The following is a 22433-nucleotide window of genomic DNA, read 5'->3' as shown; positions in this document are numbered from 1 at the left end:
GTCGTGCCAGAGTTATAAATAACATTTTAGGAAACTTTTTTTTTGGAAGTTTGGTTTTAATTCAACTGGAACACTTTGATCGTAATTCAACAATGTGAACTTTGAACAGGACAACGTTGGGCCCAATCTGAGCACTGCATAGAATTTAATTTGCTTTAATTTATTAATGGATTTAATTTAATTTACTTTTCAGTATTCCTAGTTTTCCAGCCCGCATACCATGCAAAGCACACACACACACACACACACACACACACACACACACACACACACACACACACACACACACACACACACACACACACACACACACACGTCTACAGACATACGGTTATAAGTTCTTAGGATCTGTTAATGATAAAATAATATTTATTATATTTTTTCTTGTAGAATGATTTTGGTCATAGTTTGCATTTGTTGCGATCTGAAAAACCGCAGAATAACTCAAGAGGAAAACACTCCCTCCTTCCTCTAACTGAGATCAACTAACTACAACTTCGATTGCAAAGGCGTTTAAGAATTCCTCCATCTCCTACGGAATTTGAACCAGACCTCTCCAAAATTGTCCTCCCGTCACAGTATAGCAAGCCTGCTATACTGCCCTCACCAATTTGTAGTCCTCATTATATTGAATCTTCCAAAGTTAACGGTGAAGTCCGTTAAAATGCTCTCCCATAGCACAAACATCAGATATTGTTAGTTCCAAAAAGTCCTTACTTGGATTTATTCGTTCCATATACTTTTTCTGTGATATAAAATATACACGTAATTAACTTTTCCAAGTTTATTCCTTTGTATTTTGTATATATAATAACAAATAAAAACCTTTGCATGTGTGTTTATAATAAATAAAGTTACTTTATTTATTAGAGAATTGGATTAGTACGTTTAGAGTCAAAATTGTCCAGAGTAGAAATTGAAACATAGTATATTTGATCGGGTATAATAATACAATTTTAATACGATGACATACTTTATTACAATTTACATTTTTAATTAATGCCATTTGCGCACGACTCAGGTGATGTCATAGTTTAAATAAACTGACCCAAATAACATGGCAAGAATAATTAGCTTAATTTTTGCATCAACTTTATATATAAATATTATGCTTTAATCTCGCCACCCACTCTTGCTAGACCTGGAACAAGCCTCTTTTACAGCCTGTGAGCATACCTTTATTTTATGCCTGTTCATTGAAGAGCGCCGGCGGTCAGGTAAAGGAAACGTCACTTGTAGCGGAAGTGATGTAACCAGTCGTTCCTCATATGGTAAAAGATGGTCGGCGTGGCGTGTACAGATTAGAGTTACATCATGGTAGTTTCGTAGTTTACCGTCAGTCGTTGGGAGAAGTGGTTGAGCGTTAGTGCCTCTATTGCAAGTGATCGTGGTAGATCCATGTTTTATCTCCAATTGAAATTTGTGATATATAAAGGAAAGATTTCTTCATAGTATCGAAGCCATCTACTGTTGAATTTAACGTGTTCTTCCTGAACGGGAAGATTCGTTGTTCCTCAGTTTGAAATCGGCGGCGGTTGAGGTTGAGGACACCCGGTTTCGAGGAGAGACGGACGCGTGCGAAGATTAATCTACTGGATAGTTTACAGTACTATTGGCTTAAAAAGTTTCACAATAATGGATTCTGTTACTGGTGAAGGTAAGTTTTCACTTTGATTTTATGTTCTGTGTTAATTTTAGGAGATTTAATCAGTTTTTATGGAAGTGAGTTTGTATTTGTGAGTAGCACTTTCTTTTCTTTAACTAATCCGTGCTAAACGCATTTAGTTCTTCGCAAGTTTTCGTAGCGCTTGTAACTTGAAATATAGAACGTTCCTCTGAAAGTTTGACCACCACTTTTATCTTCGTTATTTGGTGGAAATAAGTTTGAATAAAACTTCTCCGTGTTAAAATATTAACATTAGACGTTTTTAGCATGGAAGTAAAAAGTAAAAGCACGTGCGTAAATTGTAAAGGCAAACAGTAAGCTGTAGAATTTTATTTACATGTACAGTGCAATATAGTTTTATTTGATAAGTAGAATTATATATATGTTATTTATATATCTTAATTTCCAAGTTATTTCAGTTTTGTATACAGGTAAAAAGTGGAGATGAATTGGGAAAAATATTGGTGCATATAGGGTAATTTTTGTTGCGTATTGATTTTAAATTGATTATTAATAATCAGGACGCTCCTCTGCTGCCCATTAAGGTTATTTTATTAAGTTTTGATACAGATAGTTGTTTAGTTCAATGGTAAATACGTAATTATTTTTTACGAGCCAGAATGTGAATCCATTGAATTTTTTTATATATTCCATATATAACCAGGGCACTGCCAAGAATTTTTCTGAGAGGTGAGCTAGAAAGTCTAAATAGCAAAACTAATTATATTTGAGATAATAACAGTAACAATTTACCGGAAGTCTGTTGGCGCTCCACTCCTGAGATACCTATGCATGTAAACAGGGTCGGATGAAGGATGAAATACATCCCCGGACATATTTAAATTTGAGGTCCTTAGAAAATTTTATCACTACTTCAGAAAGTATTTAAACTGAAAATGAGGCCCTCGGCTATGGCCAGTTTGGTCGTAGTGTTAACGTGGCCCTCCAGTACTGTAAACATAAACTCCAATTGAAATGGAACAGCCTTAGGATGTTTTTGTCGGCTCGTCTTATTATTTTTTTGTTTTGTTTGTAATATTATTATTGTTATTTTATTTTTTTTTATAATTTTAGCTTGGAAAAATACTTAAATTTTAGATGACAGATCCCCTGATAATCGCGAATGCATTGTGTATGTAAATTCTCTTGAACTTGATAAAATGCTGTCAATAGAGACTACAGAAAGTTTCCCAATTTTTTATAGTAAAATGGTACAAAAATTACTCTTATTATTCTTATGCAATTACTGATTAATTATACAAAAATTAAATAAATCAATGAAAAATAGCGCTGTTGGTTGGACAGTCACTGTTTTCCCAACTAGCATTACATCACAAGAAATGAATAAGAAAATGTAGCCATCAGTTAATAAGTCCCTTTTATTTTTAATATATGCTGAACGTGTAATTGATTGATATCCTTTATTTATATTATGTACATGCCATTAAATCCTTGTGGAAAATTAAATGTTGCTTATCAGAATCAGAGTCATTCTTTAGGGGGATGGTGTAGCGGGTGCAACGCATCTGGGTCCATCAGCGAAAAGGGCCCTAAATTTCAACGAAGGCCTCCCTTGCCGTGGCAAGGAAGACCAGATGGAACAAACTCGGGAACCGGCTCTGATCAGAAGTCGTTGTTTTAGAAACATTTGGATTCCTGAATTTATTCAAATCAGTTGAAATAAATGCGACTGTGCAAGCCAGAATACTGTATAAGCTAATTATTTTTACATTTAAGGGAATACGTGTAGTAACTGTAAGTATCTTTCGGTTTTTGTTTTAAACAAAATTTGCAGTATTATATTATAAAGTTTCGAGATATACATAAAAAAGTGATTCATAAATTTGTTTCTTTTGAAAAAAGTTGAGAATACGAGTATTTGTTGTTGAAAGCAAATCATGCCTGTTTAATATAATTTTCCGAAGTATATTCATGAGGTTTTTATTTTATGTATTTATTATTTATTTATTTATTTTTGCCGATTATTTAAAACCAGCAAATGAGAGGAAGAGAAAAAAAAAAAAAAAAAACTTTTCCAAATTTAGTTATCTCATTACAAAGTCGTTAACCCTGCTCTGCAGTTGGACTATCTCTTCCGCAATACCATCGGAATGACTAGGTGTTTGACCTTCCTAAAAACATTTTCCCCCCCTTAAATTTTTATTTTTTTTTACACCGCGTGCAATCAGTTTGGATAATCTCGAATCACCTGCTTGTGTGGGCGTCTAATTGCTGAAGAAAAAGATTATACTTGCGTTCTTTCCACTATTTAATTTTAGTTTCTTATACTCAAATATATGTTAGAATACTGTATATTCTATTTTTCCATTTTTGTAATTAATTAATCGAAATTGTGAATGATACTCTAATTTGGAGTGTAGTTACATCCTGTATTTTCATTATTTCATGCATTTTTTTCCCCAAGGGGTAGGGTTCGTTTTATTATTATTATTACTAGCCATATAGTGCAAGGAAGCTTGAGGCTTATGATGCACCAGCTAAAAAAAATTTCCGTGTTGCCCCGAGAGAGAGAAGTAAAAGGGAATCACCAAAAAAGAGAATGATGATATCCAGCTCAGGACCTTGGGTATGTCAAGCCCATACTCACCAGATGTGAGCCCCCTCCTCCCAAGAAAAAGTTAAAAGAATTTTGGAAAAGGTCATTCAGATAAACTTTAACCAGTAATGTTACCATTTTTAATTGTTCAGCTTTTTCTTTATTTAATTTTATATAATTTTTGACAGATTTCTTTCTGGATATCGACTTTCCTTTTATCATTATAGTCTGTGTCTAAAATGGAAATATCGATGGTTTTTATTCTTCGATCTGTTGTAAAATTCTGGATACCGAATATCATGCTTATTAACAAACGTTTTTTGGGTCAGTGAATTGGCCGTGTTATCAGTGCCACGTGCCAATCGTCTCTGGAACATTTTTGCCTTTCCGAGAATTTAATTATGGAACAAAATGCCTGTCGCAGTTCTCCCGTCTTGTTAATACGAAAGTCTCCTTACGCTAAAGCTTTTTGACTAATGTAGTTATGTGGTGAGTTACTACAATTGCAACTGGAAACGTAACTAGAGCTTTTGTATATCGGGGAAATAGTCTTCCTTCATGATCGGAAAAATGGCCAAACTTCTTAATGTACAATACTCCTAAAAATTAAGGAACGGTATTCCTTTCGAATGTATGCAACTCAACACAACAAAATTATCAGCTTATTGCTTGTGTATCCGCACACTTTGCAAAACTTATTTTTAATTAATGGAGGCATCGTTGCCGTTACATGTGCCCTCGTGGGTAGCACAGTTGGTAGGATCATCGTCCTCCCCACACACGGTGGAAGAGATCAGAGGTCGACAACAGGAAATGGGCCTTTTTCACAGCGTGACTGAGTTAGTCGGTCTCAGGCGAGGTAGCATGGTTTTTTCGTCCAGCAAAGAAAAAATCGACCTCAGAACACACGCAATTTACAGACAATATACACGGACAATATGGCCTTAGTTGCTGATGCTCCTAAAACCCTACAACTACAGCGTCAGCATTTACACCCTACTGGCCCACTAGCTGTACAGGGGGCGAACTTTGTGTTAATAAACTGATGATATTGATATAAAAAAGCACTTACGTACGAAGCAATTTTAAAGTTTTTATTACATTTTAATATGTTAGATACAATTATTTAATTTTAATTTAACAATTAAATTAAATGTCTATTAAACAAAATACAGTACAATACTGTGTCAAATGTATGTACTACACATTAATATTTAGTCTTGTTTATGGAGCCCGAAAATCCCACAATTCCCCGGCGACCAAACTGATTATTATTATTATTAGCCATATGGTGCAAGGAAGCCTGAGGCTTATGCTGCACCAGCCAAAAAAAAATTTGAGTACCCAGAGAGAGAGAAAGAAGTAGGAGGGAATCATGATCTGAACAGAACAGCGTGTCTCATCATTAGACATATATACACAATTATTGTACTTTTATTATATCGAAAATATATATTAACAGGTCTGTTACGAAGGAATATTAATTTCCTTTAAAAAATTATTCCATCGTTAGTAAGAGTAATATATGCGAGAATCTCCGCAATTAATGGTTTCCGACATATAATTTATTTTTTATATTTCTCTTAAACAATAATTTGATATGTGATGTAATTTTGCAAATTTAAATATTTAATTACACCTAAATTATATTTAAATAACTATATTTCAATAAATTATATTTCAATTAAACTTAAAATCATATTTATTTAAATAAATTGAATTATATTTAAATTAGTGGTTTTTAATTTAAATTTGTAACGTTTTTGATGTTTATAATAAGTAATTATACATCTGTTGTATCAAATTTATTTTTACGCTCACATACGTATTTTATAACTTAGTTGTCATCTTAAATCATATGCGTTAACAAGTGTTTTTATTTTATTTTTGTTATTCTTCTCTTATTAGATATTTACGAAAATTAATGAAGAGATAATGGTGTAAAATCAGCTGCTTATACATAACGTTAGTTTCGGAGAAACGATATTCGTTTGTTTTATTTCTTAGATTTTTATTTTTCCTAATTTAAAACTGCGAGAGAATTCACAATAATTTAACATCTTAATACATTTCCTTCTCTTATTAAATAAATCGTCATAATATGGAATAAATTTGTAAAGATTAGGTTCCGACTTATAAAGTTCGTAACGTTTTATTTTGAGTTTTATTTTGACTCAGATTTTGAGAAGAATTTTCATCTGTCATGTCCATTTGCAGTCTGGTTGAATTCGTAGACCAGTTATAGGGAATGTACGTGAATAACAAATACCATCAGTCTCAGGCCGGTCTTCCCTCATGCTGTTCGTGAGGTTCGCTCCTGAAATAATTGAATATATTTTCAACTCCCTGTGGAGCTGGGGATTTTGTAAGTCTCCACCTTCCGGAGTAGCAGGACCACTGGGGATCCATCTGCAAGAAGAATGTTAATGGGCCTTTTTTCCTTAGTGGGAAATTTCTGGGAGGCTTAGCGTACAGAATTCACGCTTCCTTGTAAAAGAGACCCTCACTCACACATACTCCCGGTCTTACGCACTGGGGGTGGCAGAGGTACGTCGATTTATTTGTATCGTGTTTACTTTTTCATGTTTGCTACATGCGTTCAAAACTTAAAAGTTACTATTTTCTAATAGTCATGTGAACTTCACAAAAAAAAAGTATTTATTTGAAAATTGTCTGCCCGTTTATATATATATATATATATTTATTATTATTATTATTTTGTTTCATTTATACGTGATTAATTTATTTGTTGGTTCGTTTGAATTAGCGCCAAGGTAACTGAGGCCATGATGCGTTGGAATATAGTGTCTGTAAATTGCATGTATTCTTAGTTTGGGCTATGGTACTTGGAGTGCAAAAGCATGTCCCTCGTGGATAAAAGAATGGTTACGATCACTGTTCTTCTGCAACAGAGGCCAGCAAATGGTCGATCACAGAGCATATTTTGGATGATTGCCCTGCATAGATATATAATTTTTCTAAAGAACACTGATTCCAGAATTTTTATTAATTACTTGCCTAATTTAGTTTTTAAGTTTATTTTAATTTTTTATATATCTAATTATGTGTTTTAATTATTAATAAATTAATTTAATCCATTATAATTAAACAGTAACGTTTCAAAGAGGCACTATTTACAGGCACTCCCGTAGCTTTGGTTCTGCCCAAATTCCAAAAACAACCAGCCAAAAAAAAAAAAAAAAAAAAAGCATAATTTTTAGTACGTAGATGAGAGGTAAACTGGGGTTTGTTTACTTTCTGATGAAGGGACAAAAATCTTTGAAGTGGCCGTCTGGGTAGTGACACTCATAAATAAATAGGAATAAGTGTCGTAGGAAGTGCTGTTTATTTGGAGTACGTGACCCAGGCAATTTGTGGTAATTTTTATTCACATTATGAGATTTCGTGCATTTATAGCAAACTTAGACTGCTCTTCAAGTACATGTATAAAACGCTGCTTTTGCACTACAAGTGAATAAATCTTGTATTGCAATCTGAAAATTATTATATTTTTTATTTTTGTACACGCTTTTATCAGTATCAAATTGCCAAATAGTGTGCTACATATAAAATTTTATGTAGCTTATTATGGGTAATAAACATTTTTCCCCTTTCCCTCTAGTTTTCCTATTATAACAAATAGGAAACTTTTTTATAGCCAATTATAAAGAAGAAGAGCTGTCATTATTAATGAGTTAGTCTTTCGCTCAGTGTTACCTCTGAGAGACGGTTATATACGAGGATCTGTTCTCTACTATTGGTGTCCCAAGGCAGTCAGATGAGATTGGCCATCATTATGAACGTCATTATCGAGATACAGCAACGTAGAATAATTTGAACCCCCCCAGTCCCCTCCAGTGAGAAGAGAATCAGTCTTTGGATATTTTCCTCTTGGCTAGATTTATGGCCTTGCTACTTTTCAAGCCTTCCTTTCCAAGGCTGGCCTTTCTCGGATCGACTTTATTTGATGAGAAATAGTGAGTGGTTCTCGAACTATAATTGCGGATAAACAAATCTTTATGTTAGCTAAAACATTTCTGCAAATAATTCAATGTAGCAATGCTGTTTTACGAAGCAATTTTTCATTGCTTTTCTTGAAGCACTTTTAAAAGTTAGTTTATCAGATTTTTTTCTTCTATCAGGTTGAAACTTATATATTCAGAAATCTTCCAATAATATTGTAGTTTCTTTCCCTTATTGGCTTTAATTTAAAATAGTTCTTATTTATTAACACAGATTTTTTTAGTAAATTTATGCAGTCTTGGAAAAATAACATTACAAATTTCGTTTTATCTTGTTTTTCATATTTATTTATTAAAGTAGTGAATAAGTGAAATCGATTTTTAAATAAATTCCTGAAATTGTTGAAATAAAAATAATAAACCTAATTAATAGGTTTAATGTGATTATACAGAGGAACGTGTTTCGTATTTCTTAATTACACTCGACATCCACCCGAACGTGGTTGATGTCGAGTAGGAGTTATTGTTGTAATATTAAAAATACAGTACAGATAAAATATATTTGTATTTAATTATTAAAATAAACTAATACAAATAAATTTATGTCGCTATAACTTATTCATTTACGAGGATTGTTTAAAAAGATTTGTTTATAAGTATTTGACGTTACTTTCCCTAATCTCTGGCACCCCATTACAACTCGATCCAAAGTGTGGGAGGTGTCTGATGTCGTGTCCTTTGTTGTTCGCGTTGACCTCTGAGTAGCTCCTTTAATAAGATAAAGGAACAAATTGAAGTCACCAGGATAGATGCCCAAAGGATGGGAAGGGTCCAGGAATTTTTCCATTGTCAGCGCTGTAGCAAATGCAGTCTTCCCAGCATGTAACTAATTCCGAGGAAATGGAGGCGCTTTTCTCGTATTTCTGGGCATAAATGCCAGGAACGAATGATGGTACGTCGCATAAGTACATTTTCAAAACTCCTGCTGTACAACTGACGTTACCTTTTATGAGTAGCCTATGCACCTAATTCCCACCCGCGAGCACCTACAGACCGCAAGTTTGCCACTACTTTTTGAACAGCCCTCGTATTACATGAAGCACTATTGAACCAAAATTCTTACATTCCGAAAATTCTGTCATAATAAGAATTTTTCGCTGCACATTCTATCACATTGTCCGTACAGCAATTGAAAATAATACTTCTTCAGATTTTTTTATTTCACAAATAGACACAACGATTGGCAATCTCTTTCTCTCAGCTGGTTACCCAACCCGGTTAGGATGGTGCATTCTTTGTTCGAACAAAAAACTTTCCTTTTGACAATCAGTAACCATAATAATTTATTTTCAATGCGTTGAATTATCCTCTTTATTTTTTAGTTCACTTATTTACAAACCGTCTCTTTTCTGCTTTTTATGTAGAGTAGTTTTCCTTGAGCCTAATGACTTTAGGGAAATTTTGTCTGTAGAAGGAAGAACGGCTTAAGAAATATAATTATACATATTGTTTTCATCCAGCATTTCAGCACCACTGAAAGAGAATTAAAGTGCTTATCGAGCATTCTGATAAATGAATAAGATGTCGTGGGATGCCAAAAGGTAAGGGAGGAAAAAAGTTGAAAGGGTAAACTACAGTCCTTCCGACCTTTACTTAAGCTTTGCCAAGGTCATGAAGGAAAACCGGATCATCTGGACCATGTGTTTGACAATGAAGGCGACCTTCAGTGAAAAGCTGTAAACACTGTGACAGTAGTTATGGCCCACAAAGACGACAGGAAATTTATTATTTCATATTTGTTTTGCTTTCGACTGCACATCATAAATGAGAGAATTTAACATTCTTTAGTGATGGATTTTGTGGTACAAAGAGAATCATCAAACGAATTTTGCTGGATATGAACAACTCTATTACCAGTTGTTCTACTTCCGCTTTCGTGCGGTACTAGCAGTTAAATTCATGCTTTTGTGCAATATACTCCCCCCCCCCCTCCTTATTTCTTCTTTTTTTTTTTTGTTTCGATGTCACGCCGACATTGTGAAATATTACAAATAAAATAGTGCAGAAATATCTACCATACGTGGTACAAGCTAGTTGGTGTTGCTCACGTCCTTGTAACTTGAGAAACGCGAGGTAGTTTGGATTTTATTTCTATCAAATTGTACACGTTTTAGTTATTGGCAGAAGCGAAATATCAGAAATACGTTCATAAAGTATAACATTTAAAATAATTAATGTTAATTGTTTTTCATAATATAGTATTTTTATATAAACGCGACAAGCTTTTATAATAACTGATTTAGATAAACAATTTTCACTTTTTGAAAAAATAAATTATAAATTCCGTTATTCTAAAGACTAATTTCATTCAGCGCCTACAATGAATGTGGCTGGGGCAACATTCACCATATGCTTCTGCTTGCCAGCAACCAGAGTTGCTGATAAGCAGAAGCATGAATTCGAAACTTTTTCAAACTGAAACATCCAGCGAATAAATCACATTTCTAATAATAAACTAGATTTTTTCTACTCATGAAGTCTTTTTAAGCTTGTAGGGATTGTTTAAATATAGCAGGACGTATCATGCTATTTTTAAATATCCTGCTATTAATAATAGGACCATACGTCCTTTTGCTATAGGCTTGAATACCATAGTGTGCGTTAGAGAGAGGGGCGGTCAGGTTCTTCCGTAATAGCATTGACTTATAAGACATGAATACTATGATATACATTGACAAGTAAAAATGTTAGAAACCCTACCCTATGTGCACTGACATGATTGATAATTTTTGGTTTATCGACTCCTTTGGTTAGAGTGCGCCAGTTCACGTGATCCTGTTGCTGACATGATTCTTTTAAACGATTACTTCCCCTACAGCAGAGTGCATTACCCAACGCAGTGACCGGTTGAAGAAATTATAACACGTGGCACGATGTCCTCAATATCGTCAACATAGTTATCAACCAAAAGTACATCAGGATGGGCTTCCAAGACTTCCAAGAGAACTTGTTGTTAGTTCGCGAGAATTTGAAGATACAGTAAAAAGAACTACGGATATAACAGGACTTTCTGGGCCTCAATATCCAGAATTTAATTCAACATACATAATTCAGAAGCAAACATAATTAATTATAAACAGAAACTCAACATAATTCAGAAGCAAATTGTTTAGGGTATTGCTATGAAAGACCAAACCAAGAAAAAAAGTGTTTTTAAGCATTTTATTTATTCATAAAAAAAACTTCTTTACTCCAATTTGATTTCAACCCCTCTCACCTCGCCTCATATTAATTTAGTACTGATACATACGGAAGTTCTTCCTCCAGTTTAGTAATTAGTGCTGTAATAAATTGATAAGCAGCTTTTCTCTGTTATTGCATTAGCTTTGGGAGACATAGGGTATGAAATTTTGATGTGCTTGGGTTAATAGGACTTTCAGTTTTTATTATCAGACCTGAAGAGATTCAGGAGAGATTACCCAACGTGATTAGGAGAGCGTTGAGAATAGATTTAGACGCCATCCCTTAGTATGCTCGAAATAGAAGAGGGTGGGTCTGCATGAGATGTATAATTGTTACAACACAGCTGCAACCATAGGTTTGTGGATTTGGTGTAATTCTGTCCTTGACCTTCTTTCAAGAAAAACTATCAAATCTTATTAGAAAGCAGTAACCTTTTACGTACCAAAATTGCTCTATCCATTGTTCTAATAATAATTATTATTACTTTAATGGTTAATACTGAAAGGCTATTGAAATATGTCCCTCTCCACAATGGTGGAGAATTGCTGGTGATATTCATTGATGAGCAGCATTTGTGAATCGATAATTGTACCATGCATGGAAAAACGTCGTGATTTATCGGATTTCGAAGAGGATTGGTTACCTGTGGTAGAGTTAAGCAAGCGTCCCTATGGATCCTGAAATTATTATATCTAAAACACCATAAATTGATGATATACGAGGGTGTTCCGAAAAGTAAGGTAACACATTTTTTTCCTTAATAATGGTGAAAGGGAATGAGATGAAACGCAGTGGACAGATAGATCCGTTAATAACGTTCAAAAAAAACCGCCAGTGCAATGATGCGGTACTGTCGCCTCACAGCAGATTCCAGTTACAAAATGACGGCTACCGTTCGAGTGTGGTCCAAAACAGGTGTTCGTGAAGTTATTCGCTTTTTGCAGGCAAAAGGGTTTTTTCCGAGTGACATTCACCGTGAATTGGTTGCTGTGTATGGCGAAAAGGTGATGGCAAAGAAGCAGGTGTGTTTTTGGTGTAATGTATTTAAAGCGGGCCGTGTTGACATTGAAGATCGACATCGGACAGGCAGGCCTATATCGAGCAAGACAGAAGACAACATTTCGCGCATTAAGGGCATCGTTCTCGAAAACAGGCGAGTGAAATTGCACAAATAGTGAACGTGAGTAAGTTGACTGTTCACGATGTCCTTGGCTTTCGAAAGGTGTGTTGCCGCTGGCTGCCCCGAAAATTGTCAGAGGAGGACAAAGCAAAACGTATAGGGATGTGTCTGGAGAGCCTGTTGCGATACAGCGACGAAGGAGAGGATTTTCTCGCTCGCATAGTCACAGCAGACGAAACGTGGGTTCATCACTTTACCCCGGAGAGCAAACAAGACTCCATGACCTGTAAACATCCACAGTCTCCTGCGTGCAAAAAATTCAAAACTGTTCCCAGTGTCTGAAAAGTCATGGCCATGGTGTTTTGGGATCGCCAAGGCACTCTTGGTGGATTTCTTGCCAAAGGGAGGAACAATCAACGTTGGACTTCCATCTGTTTGGCCCCCTGAAAAAACACCTTTCAGGAAAGCATTTAACCACGGATGAGGAAGTTCATCAGGCGATGCGATGTTGGTTACTGCGTGTGGGCACGGACTTCTTCGGTACTGGTGTTGATAAACTGATCTATCGTTGGGACAGGTGCATCAATAAAACTGGAGACTTTGTGGAGAAGTAGTGCATGTTCACTTATTTCTTGGTGTGTAATTTCAACTTCGTATTATTAAACATCATCGGGAGAAAAAATGTGTTACCTTACTTTTCGGAACCCCTTGTAATAGGACGATGTGACACATTTAATTTTCTTTTCAGATTTGTAAACATTTTGCTTATTTAAATTCTTAAAGTATTTTATTTATGGGATTATCATGATAGCCGAGTGGTCAAGCGAGCTGGTGCATAAGTACACGTGCCTTGAGTGACCCGGGTTCAACCCCATGACTGAAGTGCCATCTACTTCGGGTATTGCAGTGAAATCTCGATGGTTTTACTGCATCACCCGAAGATAGTCCATAACATGTAGAAGAGGATGGAACCGAGAAAAAAATAGTGCAAAATTATCACTGGAACAAAAGTGGTGCTGTTTGGTGAGAAATCCAGAAATTATTCAATAGGAATTCCACTGTTCAGTACGCTATACCCAACTATATTAAATAGTCTTTTTCACCAAATTTGATGTTCTTCACATAGTATGTGATGCTCTCTTTCAAGTCTAAGGGTAGTAAGCTCTCCCATCAAATATATTATCTTTTAGATAACCTCAGAGCCAAAAGTCACTGGGGTGATACCAGGAGAATGGTGACCATCCTGCTGGATAAGAGCGATTGCTTACCGTAATTTGTATTCAGTAAAACGTTAGTAGCAATAGTTCTTGCACTAGGCGTTCGATGTGTATAGACACGACACCATGCATGAGAATTGTCATATAAGGCGTCTTCTTGTCGAAGCTGTGGAATGATTTTGCTGTCCAGCATGTCCCAATTCCTCCGAACAGGTTTTTATTTATTTACTCTGAAGTATACAACTTCATGCTGGTACGGCAGTATATGCTAGTGAGGCAGATAAAAATAAGTAATAATATGTGAATAAAAACTACACAGCGGAGTGGAATATGTACAATAAATTAAATATAGTACAATATATGCAAAAAATGTCCATCCCATCTACCAAATTTGGCAGTTGTGGGTGTTGACATTTCCATTCAGGTGGAAATGGGCCACATCTCTCCAAGGATGTTTCGTGGCCAGTGGTCATCTACCTGTATTCACGTTCATTCTCATTTCCTGATAGTGAACGTCAGTCTAGCTAGTGGCAATTTCTTTAATCTGCGTTTATTGGATAGATTTCTGCCTTCTTCTTGACTTAATAGAGATAACCGTAGCTAGTGTGCCGTTCTAGAGTTGTTATTGTGAAGTTATTTATGGGCCAAAAAATTGAGGGGAGGCCAATCAGCCATTATCGCAGGTCTGAGCCATTTTCCGTTGGCCCACTAACTTCCCAGATCTTAATTAACTCATGTTAATGTAGTTGAATAGGCTGTATGATCTTTCACCAGCTACTTTAGTGCAAACATTGCATCACATAATCGTTACCACGGCGCAGAACTTCTTCAAGACTTTTCAGTGCCCGGATGCAAACAAGAAAATATCGCCCATCTACACGAAAAGGTTCCAGTATCCGTGTATTCATTTTTCCTTCCCCATCATCAAAAGTGGGGTTGGCAAAATTGATTATTGAATTATTAATTTTGCTGCTTTTAGATTTGGCGTCTAGATGCTGTCTCTGCCATATTAACACTGCCCTGTTAGGGCATGTTAGCCCCTTATCTTCGCATGAGGAGACTCATCATGCTATTAGATAGGTGGTCACCGAGACTGATTATTAGCAGTGAGTACTTTTTAATTATACTCATTATTATTTCAAAGTAGAAAGCTCTGTCACTCTGTAATATTTTTCATACCGGTGACAAGGGTGGTAGGGTGTTTTCCATTCTGCAAACCGACCACAAAATGCACACAGTTTATTAATACAGTATAATACATCGCATGGCCTTCAGATGCATTGATCCTAACACCAGGTTAACGACGTTTAAGAGCATTAAATTTAATGACGTTTAAGAGCATTAAATTGGTATTTTGTTATTCTGATGAATTCGTTTACAATGGGCTCTTTTGACTTATAAGGACAGCTATAGATTCACATGAATGTTTCTTTTGTGGGAAAGTCAAACGACTAGTCTCTTGTTGTGCAAACTACTTTAGTATAAAGTACTTGCGCCTTGAAAAAGACGAAAGAAGTATGCTTTTTGACATTTCTTGGCTATAAAAGTAAGGTTACTGACTTACATTGAGGCAAATTTCTAAATAAAACAAAAAAAAAAAAAAAAAAACAGAGACCTACGTAGAAAGAAAAGTATTAAAATGAAACTGAAGAATAAGTGAGTGTTCTTGAGGCGCCTGTCAATCGTCTGTGTTTTACCAATTTTAACCGGCTTAGTAGAGGGAGGAAAATTGATAAAATTTCGCTCTAAATCTAGGATTTTTTGTTATCCTAATATAGAGAGTGCCTTTTGCACGGCCAATGCAGTGCAGCCAATACATTTGGATTTACTTTCCGTTTCTCTCAAGACTGTGGTTTCAGAATTTTTACCATCGGTTTCTACCTTTAGAAGGGGGTCTTAATCTAGTGTGGAAAGTTGCCCTATAAGTGAAGAAAAATTTGCTACATCAGCAATCATAGAGAGAGAGAGTGTGTGTTGGGTAGAGAGATGGGGAAGAATTCCTTGGGCTCTACGCCTAAAGGTGTAGAGCCCGAGGAATTCTACAATGAAAATACCTAATTAAATAAATGGGAAGGAGAAATTCCACCTGCACTTCTATGCAGGGTCCTGGTGAACATCTATCTTTTCAAGTCAGAAACGCCTGGCGAATAAGAAGGGTGTGAAAACAACAGTTTGTTTATGTGCGAGAGCCTGTCATTCATAGCTACCAAGAATTCCTGCCTGAAGATTGAAAATGCAGAAATCAAAGATGAATTCTTACTTAAAGATCTCGCTTATGTTACGACGAATTTATTCAATCTGAATGAGCTCCCAGACATCCGTACGATATTTTGAGCTCAGAAGTCGTGATCAAGATATACAAGGAAAAATGTAACGTACAGAGGAGAAACCAGTGAGGATTTAAGCCGGGGGAGCGTGTGTGGGGAGAGTTTTTCTTATGTAACGCTATATCTGGCAAGGCATGTTTATCTCATGATAAACACCAGACGGACACAGGAAATAAATAACAAGACATTTATTATGCTATTTAAACATATATACCAAATTAGTAATCATTACAATTAAAATTTCAATGATGTCTTCACTTTTTCCTTCACAAAAAAAAAAAAAAAAAACCACCTTAATTCGACTACAGGTCTACTCAGTTATCACTCAATTACTAATCTAAATCAATCATAATTCATCCTCAAGGCCATCAATTACCCATCTAAATTCTCTAATGAACATCTATTATTCCCAACAAATTAATATTTTTTTCACAGACTACAAATAAGTTCCAATTTAACTTCGTGACCCAAACTTCTTATAAACTTTCTAATCATTCTATCCAAGTACAATTATTTCTTGTCCCTTTTAATTCCTTGTATTACTACACTACTTCGTTGTTATTGCTCAGTGTTACTCTTGTTTTATTTCACTTAATTTCGACATCCATTATTCACTCTTCAGTACATGTACTTTTAAATTAAATATAAATTAGCCAGTTTTATTTTATTTATTTATTTTTTAGTGCTCGAACTAACCTTTTAGATTAGTTCTAGCACAATAATGTTTTTAAAATGCCCGATCTGGACGCTTACATTTCGGAATCTTCCATCCGCGGATCCCTTTTTCCTTCTGGTACAAGAAATCTTTATATCGGGATCTTCTAATTACGGAAATGGTTCGCCGGAGCAGAGTTGCCTTCGCTCAAAAGACAATTTTCTCCTCAATCCTGAAATCTTAGCAGACACTCTGTCATTCCCGGATGCAACTTAGCCCTGAAGGAACCTGATCAGTGCACTTGATTTGGAACCCGGAATTGACACCTCTACTACCTGGACAGGACTTGACCAACAGTGACAAACCACCGGACTTAACATTTATCAACACCGGACTTCACTGACTTGACTGAACTAGAGGACCTGGTCCCATGAGTGATATCCCAAATGGGAACACCAATACGACTGAAGATCAACTGCAGCTTGCTGCTGGCCATCTTGGCTCTCAAACCACGCTCCCTTGCCTGGTCCTATCTTTTCCCCTCCCCCCGGCGGGGGACGGTCTTTTCCGTTCCCTCCCCGCTGATCCTCTCTTCGCCTGGTGGGGCATGAGCCTGCCCCACTGATTATCTGGGGTCGCCTTCTCTATCATCCTTATATTTCTATCTTTTCCCCCCAGACTTCCGTCTCCCCCACTCTACCTAATACGCTAGCGTACACCCCACATAAGTTGCAAAATTTAATAACGACTAAATTAATAACGACTAAATTTAATTGCGTTCACACTAACCCCATTTGGCTTTTCTACTTCAATTGTCTTAACCCCCCACCGAGCGAGATTTTTTTTTAAGTCATAACCACTGAAATCTCAGGAAATTTGGTGGCAGGACCTGCTAGAGTAAAACTGATGGGTCTGCCTCCACGGGGCTAAGTGTGGGCAACATTGGACCCCAGCAGAGTCCAACGTTGCCCACTCTGTTGGACCCAGCAGGGGTCCAACAGCTAAATGGCCAGATAAACAACGATACACAACACTACACATATACAATATCCATACACTTTTAAACCTCTGGCCTTTGCAGTGAACTGTACTACACCCACAATGAAAGCAACACGGAGATGGGGAAACCCCTAGTGCCGTTTGATACGAACACACTTTACACTTTACTGAACTAAGAGTGTCACAGACTATTCTCAGACCTGCAATTGAACTAACATCAAAGACAGGAATTCTGTACTTTCTTTCATTTATTACAATAGCATGGATGGCTAAAAAAGGGTTAGTATCTTAAATTATACTATTTTCATACTTATCAACTACTCTTTTCTATCAAGACTGCGCTTATCAGATACATCTTCCAGACTCCTAACCACATTTCACTCTGTCCTCCCGCACCTCCCTACACTACTCTTCAACTTCACCGCACTCCTCCCACTCACGCTTTTCCCGCGCGAAAATTTACTTATATATTTTCCTTCTCATTTTGCCTTATTCACTCAAATCAGCCTCTCTTTCTCTGCTACAATGTGTTCCGTTTTGAATATTTTATCAAAACTGTTTCAGAGAAGAAGTAAAGATTAATATCGAAGTAATTACAAAAACCTCCCCCTCAGCTTCCTTCGCTGCTAGCTAAGGTGTCAGTGGGACGGACTCAGGTAATAAAATATATTTTAAAAAATTACTAAAATTGCAATTAGATAATTTCTTACGTGTATGATTATATCGTTCTTTAAAAAAAATTATAACTGTTGCACAGACAAAATTACATAATTGCAATTATTCTAGTGTACCCGTTGCGAATATTTCGCCAAAACTCTAACGGAAAATTTGAAAATCGGCCGAAAAATTTTACTGCAAATTCCCCCCTCCCCACCCTTTCAATTTTACTGTTAAATAAAATCTGTTGCAAAAGGAATTAGGTCAAAATCTTGTTTAGTCTTTGAGTTATTCAAGCTCAAAGAGCGTTCCGGACAGAGGGACATAAGAAAATAATTGTACAGATTGTATACCCTTCACTCACTGACACCACAGCCTTTCTTCAACCCTGGAAACTGTTTCATAAAGTGCTCCATAGAGCATAAACTGTTAGATCTGGTGACTCGCTCCACTTGACCACGGAGAGCTCTGGATCTTGATGCTGATATCCCCCTTGGCCATCCTTCGTTTTCTTATGAAGTGAGTGGATAGATTCATTCTTTTAGCTGTTCTCTTCCTACTGTATTCATACACAGCGTGTTAATTTTAACCCGTTCTTCATTTAAACGTTATATCGATGGTAACCTTACTTTTTAAAGATTTATTGTTTAGTCTATGATTTATTCTTTTCTTCAGAATAACCTGTGTAATCCCTATTTATAATCCCGTGGCAACAATCAGTTTGTAACTATCAATATGGCCCCTTAATGTTCATTGAGATACAATAATGCACATTCAATATATTGCAGTTCCTGCGCAGATGATTTCAAGGTGATACAGTTTGTTCATTTGGTCCATTAACGAGATTCATCGCTCTGATGAACACTCCAAAAAGCACTGTAGCGTGTTCTGTTTTACTTTCGATCTTTCCGCCCGCCCAAGTGCAAAGCAAGTCGGGTGAAAAGTGATGTAATCACAACGCGCGCACACATCAATTCTGTAGGTGGCACATTGCAGTTGGACTTCGCTGTTCTTGTATTACAAAATATGCTTCCATACTCTTATTATTTTATGCATATTGACTAGTATTCACTAATATTCACACATCAATTCTGTAGGTGGCACATTGCAGTTGGACTTCGCTGTTCTTGTATTACAAAATATGCTTCCATACTCTTATTATTTTATGCATATTGACTAGTATTCACTAATATTCTCACATATACACCGAATAGAAATATACAGGTCATCTAGAGCTGGTTTGGATATCCTTAAGAGTATTTTAATTACATTATATTTTATGTGTTATTAGGATATCGATTTGTATCTTTGAGAATGGTTATTTATATTATTGTGTAATTTTCAATAACCTTCAACGAAAGGCGCTTGCATACGTACTCTTTATTGAACAAAAGGAAGACTACAACCGTCCAAACGACTCTAATCTCACAGATTTGGATGGTTGCAGTGTCATTTTCAAATAGGGGCAAGCATGCAACAATTTCTAAACTACCAGTTGCGTATCTATTCTTCAGAGGCGATTTCCATAACATTATGGTGTGCGTGATCGGTATATATCAATTAATTTCTGCTTGTTCAATTTTTGGTGCTCCGAATCTTTGATCATAGTGGGTCTGATTGTTCACCGGCCGATTTACATACTGGTGGAAGAAACATGAAATATTCCTACTCCCTCCGCCTGAGATTTGCTTAGTACGAACCCGATTGAAGGGTCCCAAAAGAAAGGATTCCAGTTTTGATGGGATTTGAATCCTGAATTCTCTAAACAAGTAACAAGTGCCGAATCCATGTCCTCGAGCTTGGAGGAAAGCAAGGTTAGTTTCGGCGATGACTCAACTCCTGACCCGCAGAGGTTAAGGTATGTAGTTCCAAAAATTTCAGAATATTCATAAACCGTTTATGAATATTTCTCATTATTTATACCCAACTATTAGTATTAGCTAGTAAACTGTTTAAATTGGGAGTCTTCTACTGCACGTTGCGTGGGACTGAAGAGAACATGGATCATATCGTACTGATTGGCACTATTTGGACTATAGACAAGAACTTCAGCTTATTGCAGGACTCTTTACTAGTGAAAATAAATCCTTGTTCAATCTCAGGTTGCATTTAATGCTCTTAATACATTTGCTACACGTGTCTTCAAAAGGAGAGATAAACTTTGATCAGTTAACTCAAGATAGACTGCTGTTCCTGTGACTCTTTGTACTTCAGGGATGGTGTACTGAAAAGTTACTTCTAACTACGACTTCTCACAGTGACTACTTCTGTTAGATGGTAACAATGCTTTGTTATATATTAGAACTACTTTCGGTTTTCTAGTGCCTCTGAAGTTTCTTCTATTTGATCCTTGGGAAATCTACTCCAGTGGATTTTCCTTTTGGATTTGTATTGTATGGTGAACTGTTGAAGCCAACTGGGACTTGCTATTGGTTGTACATAGTGTATATATTTGTTAATACTCAATCTTTCTCTATTAATGGAGTGTGTGGGGTGAAATTTGGCCCATGATCTCTGGACTCTTTCCTCAAAGAAGACAGGAATGTCCTTGACGAGCTTTCTTTGTTTGCTGACCTTGATACCAGGATAGAATTTTTGGTAAGATGCCTGGCGTCTGTCACACAAAATAACAACAGAACAGAGCGCAACATTTATATTCAAAACACTACACGCACATGACCGGATTTGGTGCAAGCTTCACCACAAGAAGTATAAAAGCGGCTAATAGGGGGGAACCGTGGGGCAACAACTACACCTAAATACTTAATTAGTATTAGCCATATAGTGCAAGGAAGCCACAGGCATTTTCTGCACCGCTCCAATACGCGGCGATGTTCAGGTGATCTGGCATTCACGATATCCTCCAGTGGGATCAAGAATATGCCACGAAAACATGTTCCGCACCTTTATATCTCCTTCAGTAGCCTTCACATGTTTTCTTCACATGTACACCCTTTCCTCGATGTTGAAAAGCATAAATTGGGACTCACCGGACCACATGATTTTCCTCTAATCCTCTTTCATCCATCCTTTGCGTTCATTCCACCAACGGATCCGTATTTTCCGGTTGCTGTTCGAGATTTGTGGCTTCTGTGAAGCCTTAGTGCATTCTTTATAGTGTTATTCACATGGAATGAGTACTGATGCCTTGTCTTTTCCGGCATTAAATACAGAGGTTAATTTTTCCTTCTCTTGGTGACGATTACTTTTGATAATCCGCTCCGAACATCGCTCCATGACCTTACGTTTTCGGCAGCAGTTACCTGCTCACAGATGTTTACCGGGTTTTCCATTTGTTAAAAACTTGAATGACACTAGGGTTTGAACACTAGACAAGTGCAGTCGTCTTCTCTGCTGCACCAACGTTCATACCTCCTTGGAAGTCCCTGAAAGGTCCATCCTGTCTGTGTTCCATTGCCGACGAACTGATTTGAACACTCATCTCATCTCACTGCTTTTTGGTGCTTTCCTGCGCATTAAACACCATGTGACTTCTTTGATTTACATATTTTTGTATAGATTGTTGCATCTAGTCCAGACCTCCATGGTCTTAACAAAGTGGCCAAGCAGTGATAGGTTTTTTGGGAAACGAATTATGAGCAGTAAGTTTCGCTGATAAAAATTGAAGTCTGTGTTTAACAAATTTTATCAGTTTAAATTATTATTATTATTTTTCATTGAAGATGATAATGTGATGTTATTTCTCTTCAGATTTATTTTTACAGGAACTTCTTAATGGGAAGAGAAACATTTCAATGGCTTCGTTGAGAATGTTGTCACGTCATGTAGGACAAAAATGTTTTCTGTTATTTGATGTTGCTGTGACATTCGTGCAAACCATTGGCATTTTCTAATTATATTAAACAAAATGTGCCTGTTTCAATTATTAATACACGCAAAAACCGCCAACGCACACTATTTTTCATTGTCTAACGGTGTCGTGTTCGTCTGACATATATTCATCAGTCGGTCAAATTCATGAGGTCGTCTGCTCTCTTCTTTTTATGTGTATACTTTACAACCGATGTGT

General features: G+C 36.4%; 1 protein-coding gene across 2 annotated transcripts in view; it reads left to right on the top strand.

Moving 5' to 3' along the window:
* Positions 1-1323: 1323 nt before the first annotated feature.
* LOC150075124 (uncharacterized) overlaps positions 1324-22433 on the top strand; it is a 164685-nt gene continuing 143575 nt past the window's right edge. For both annotated transcript variants that reach the window (XM_090389189.1, XM_090389190.1), the window contains exon 1: positions 1324-1657. In XM_090389189.1, the coding sequence (XP_090245315.1) occupies positions 1636-1657 (22 nt within the window). In that variant the 5' untranslated portion in view covers positions 1324-1635. The remainder of the gene's footprint in view (positions 1658-22433) is intronic.

Source organism: Mastigoproctus giganteus, chromosome 14 (assembly GCF_048544385.1).
Source record: "Mastigoproctus giganteus isolate SK-2022 chromosome 14, ASM4854438v1, whole genome shotgun sequence".
Lineage (NCBI taxonomy): Eukaryota > Metazoa > Arthropoda > Arachnida > Uropygi > Thelyphonidae > Mastigoproctus > Mastigoproctus giganteus.
Note: the sequence above shows the minus strand (reverse complement) of the source record. Positions and strands in the feature narration are given on the sequence as shown.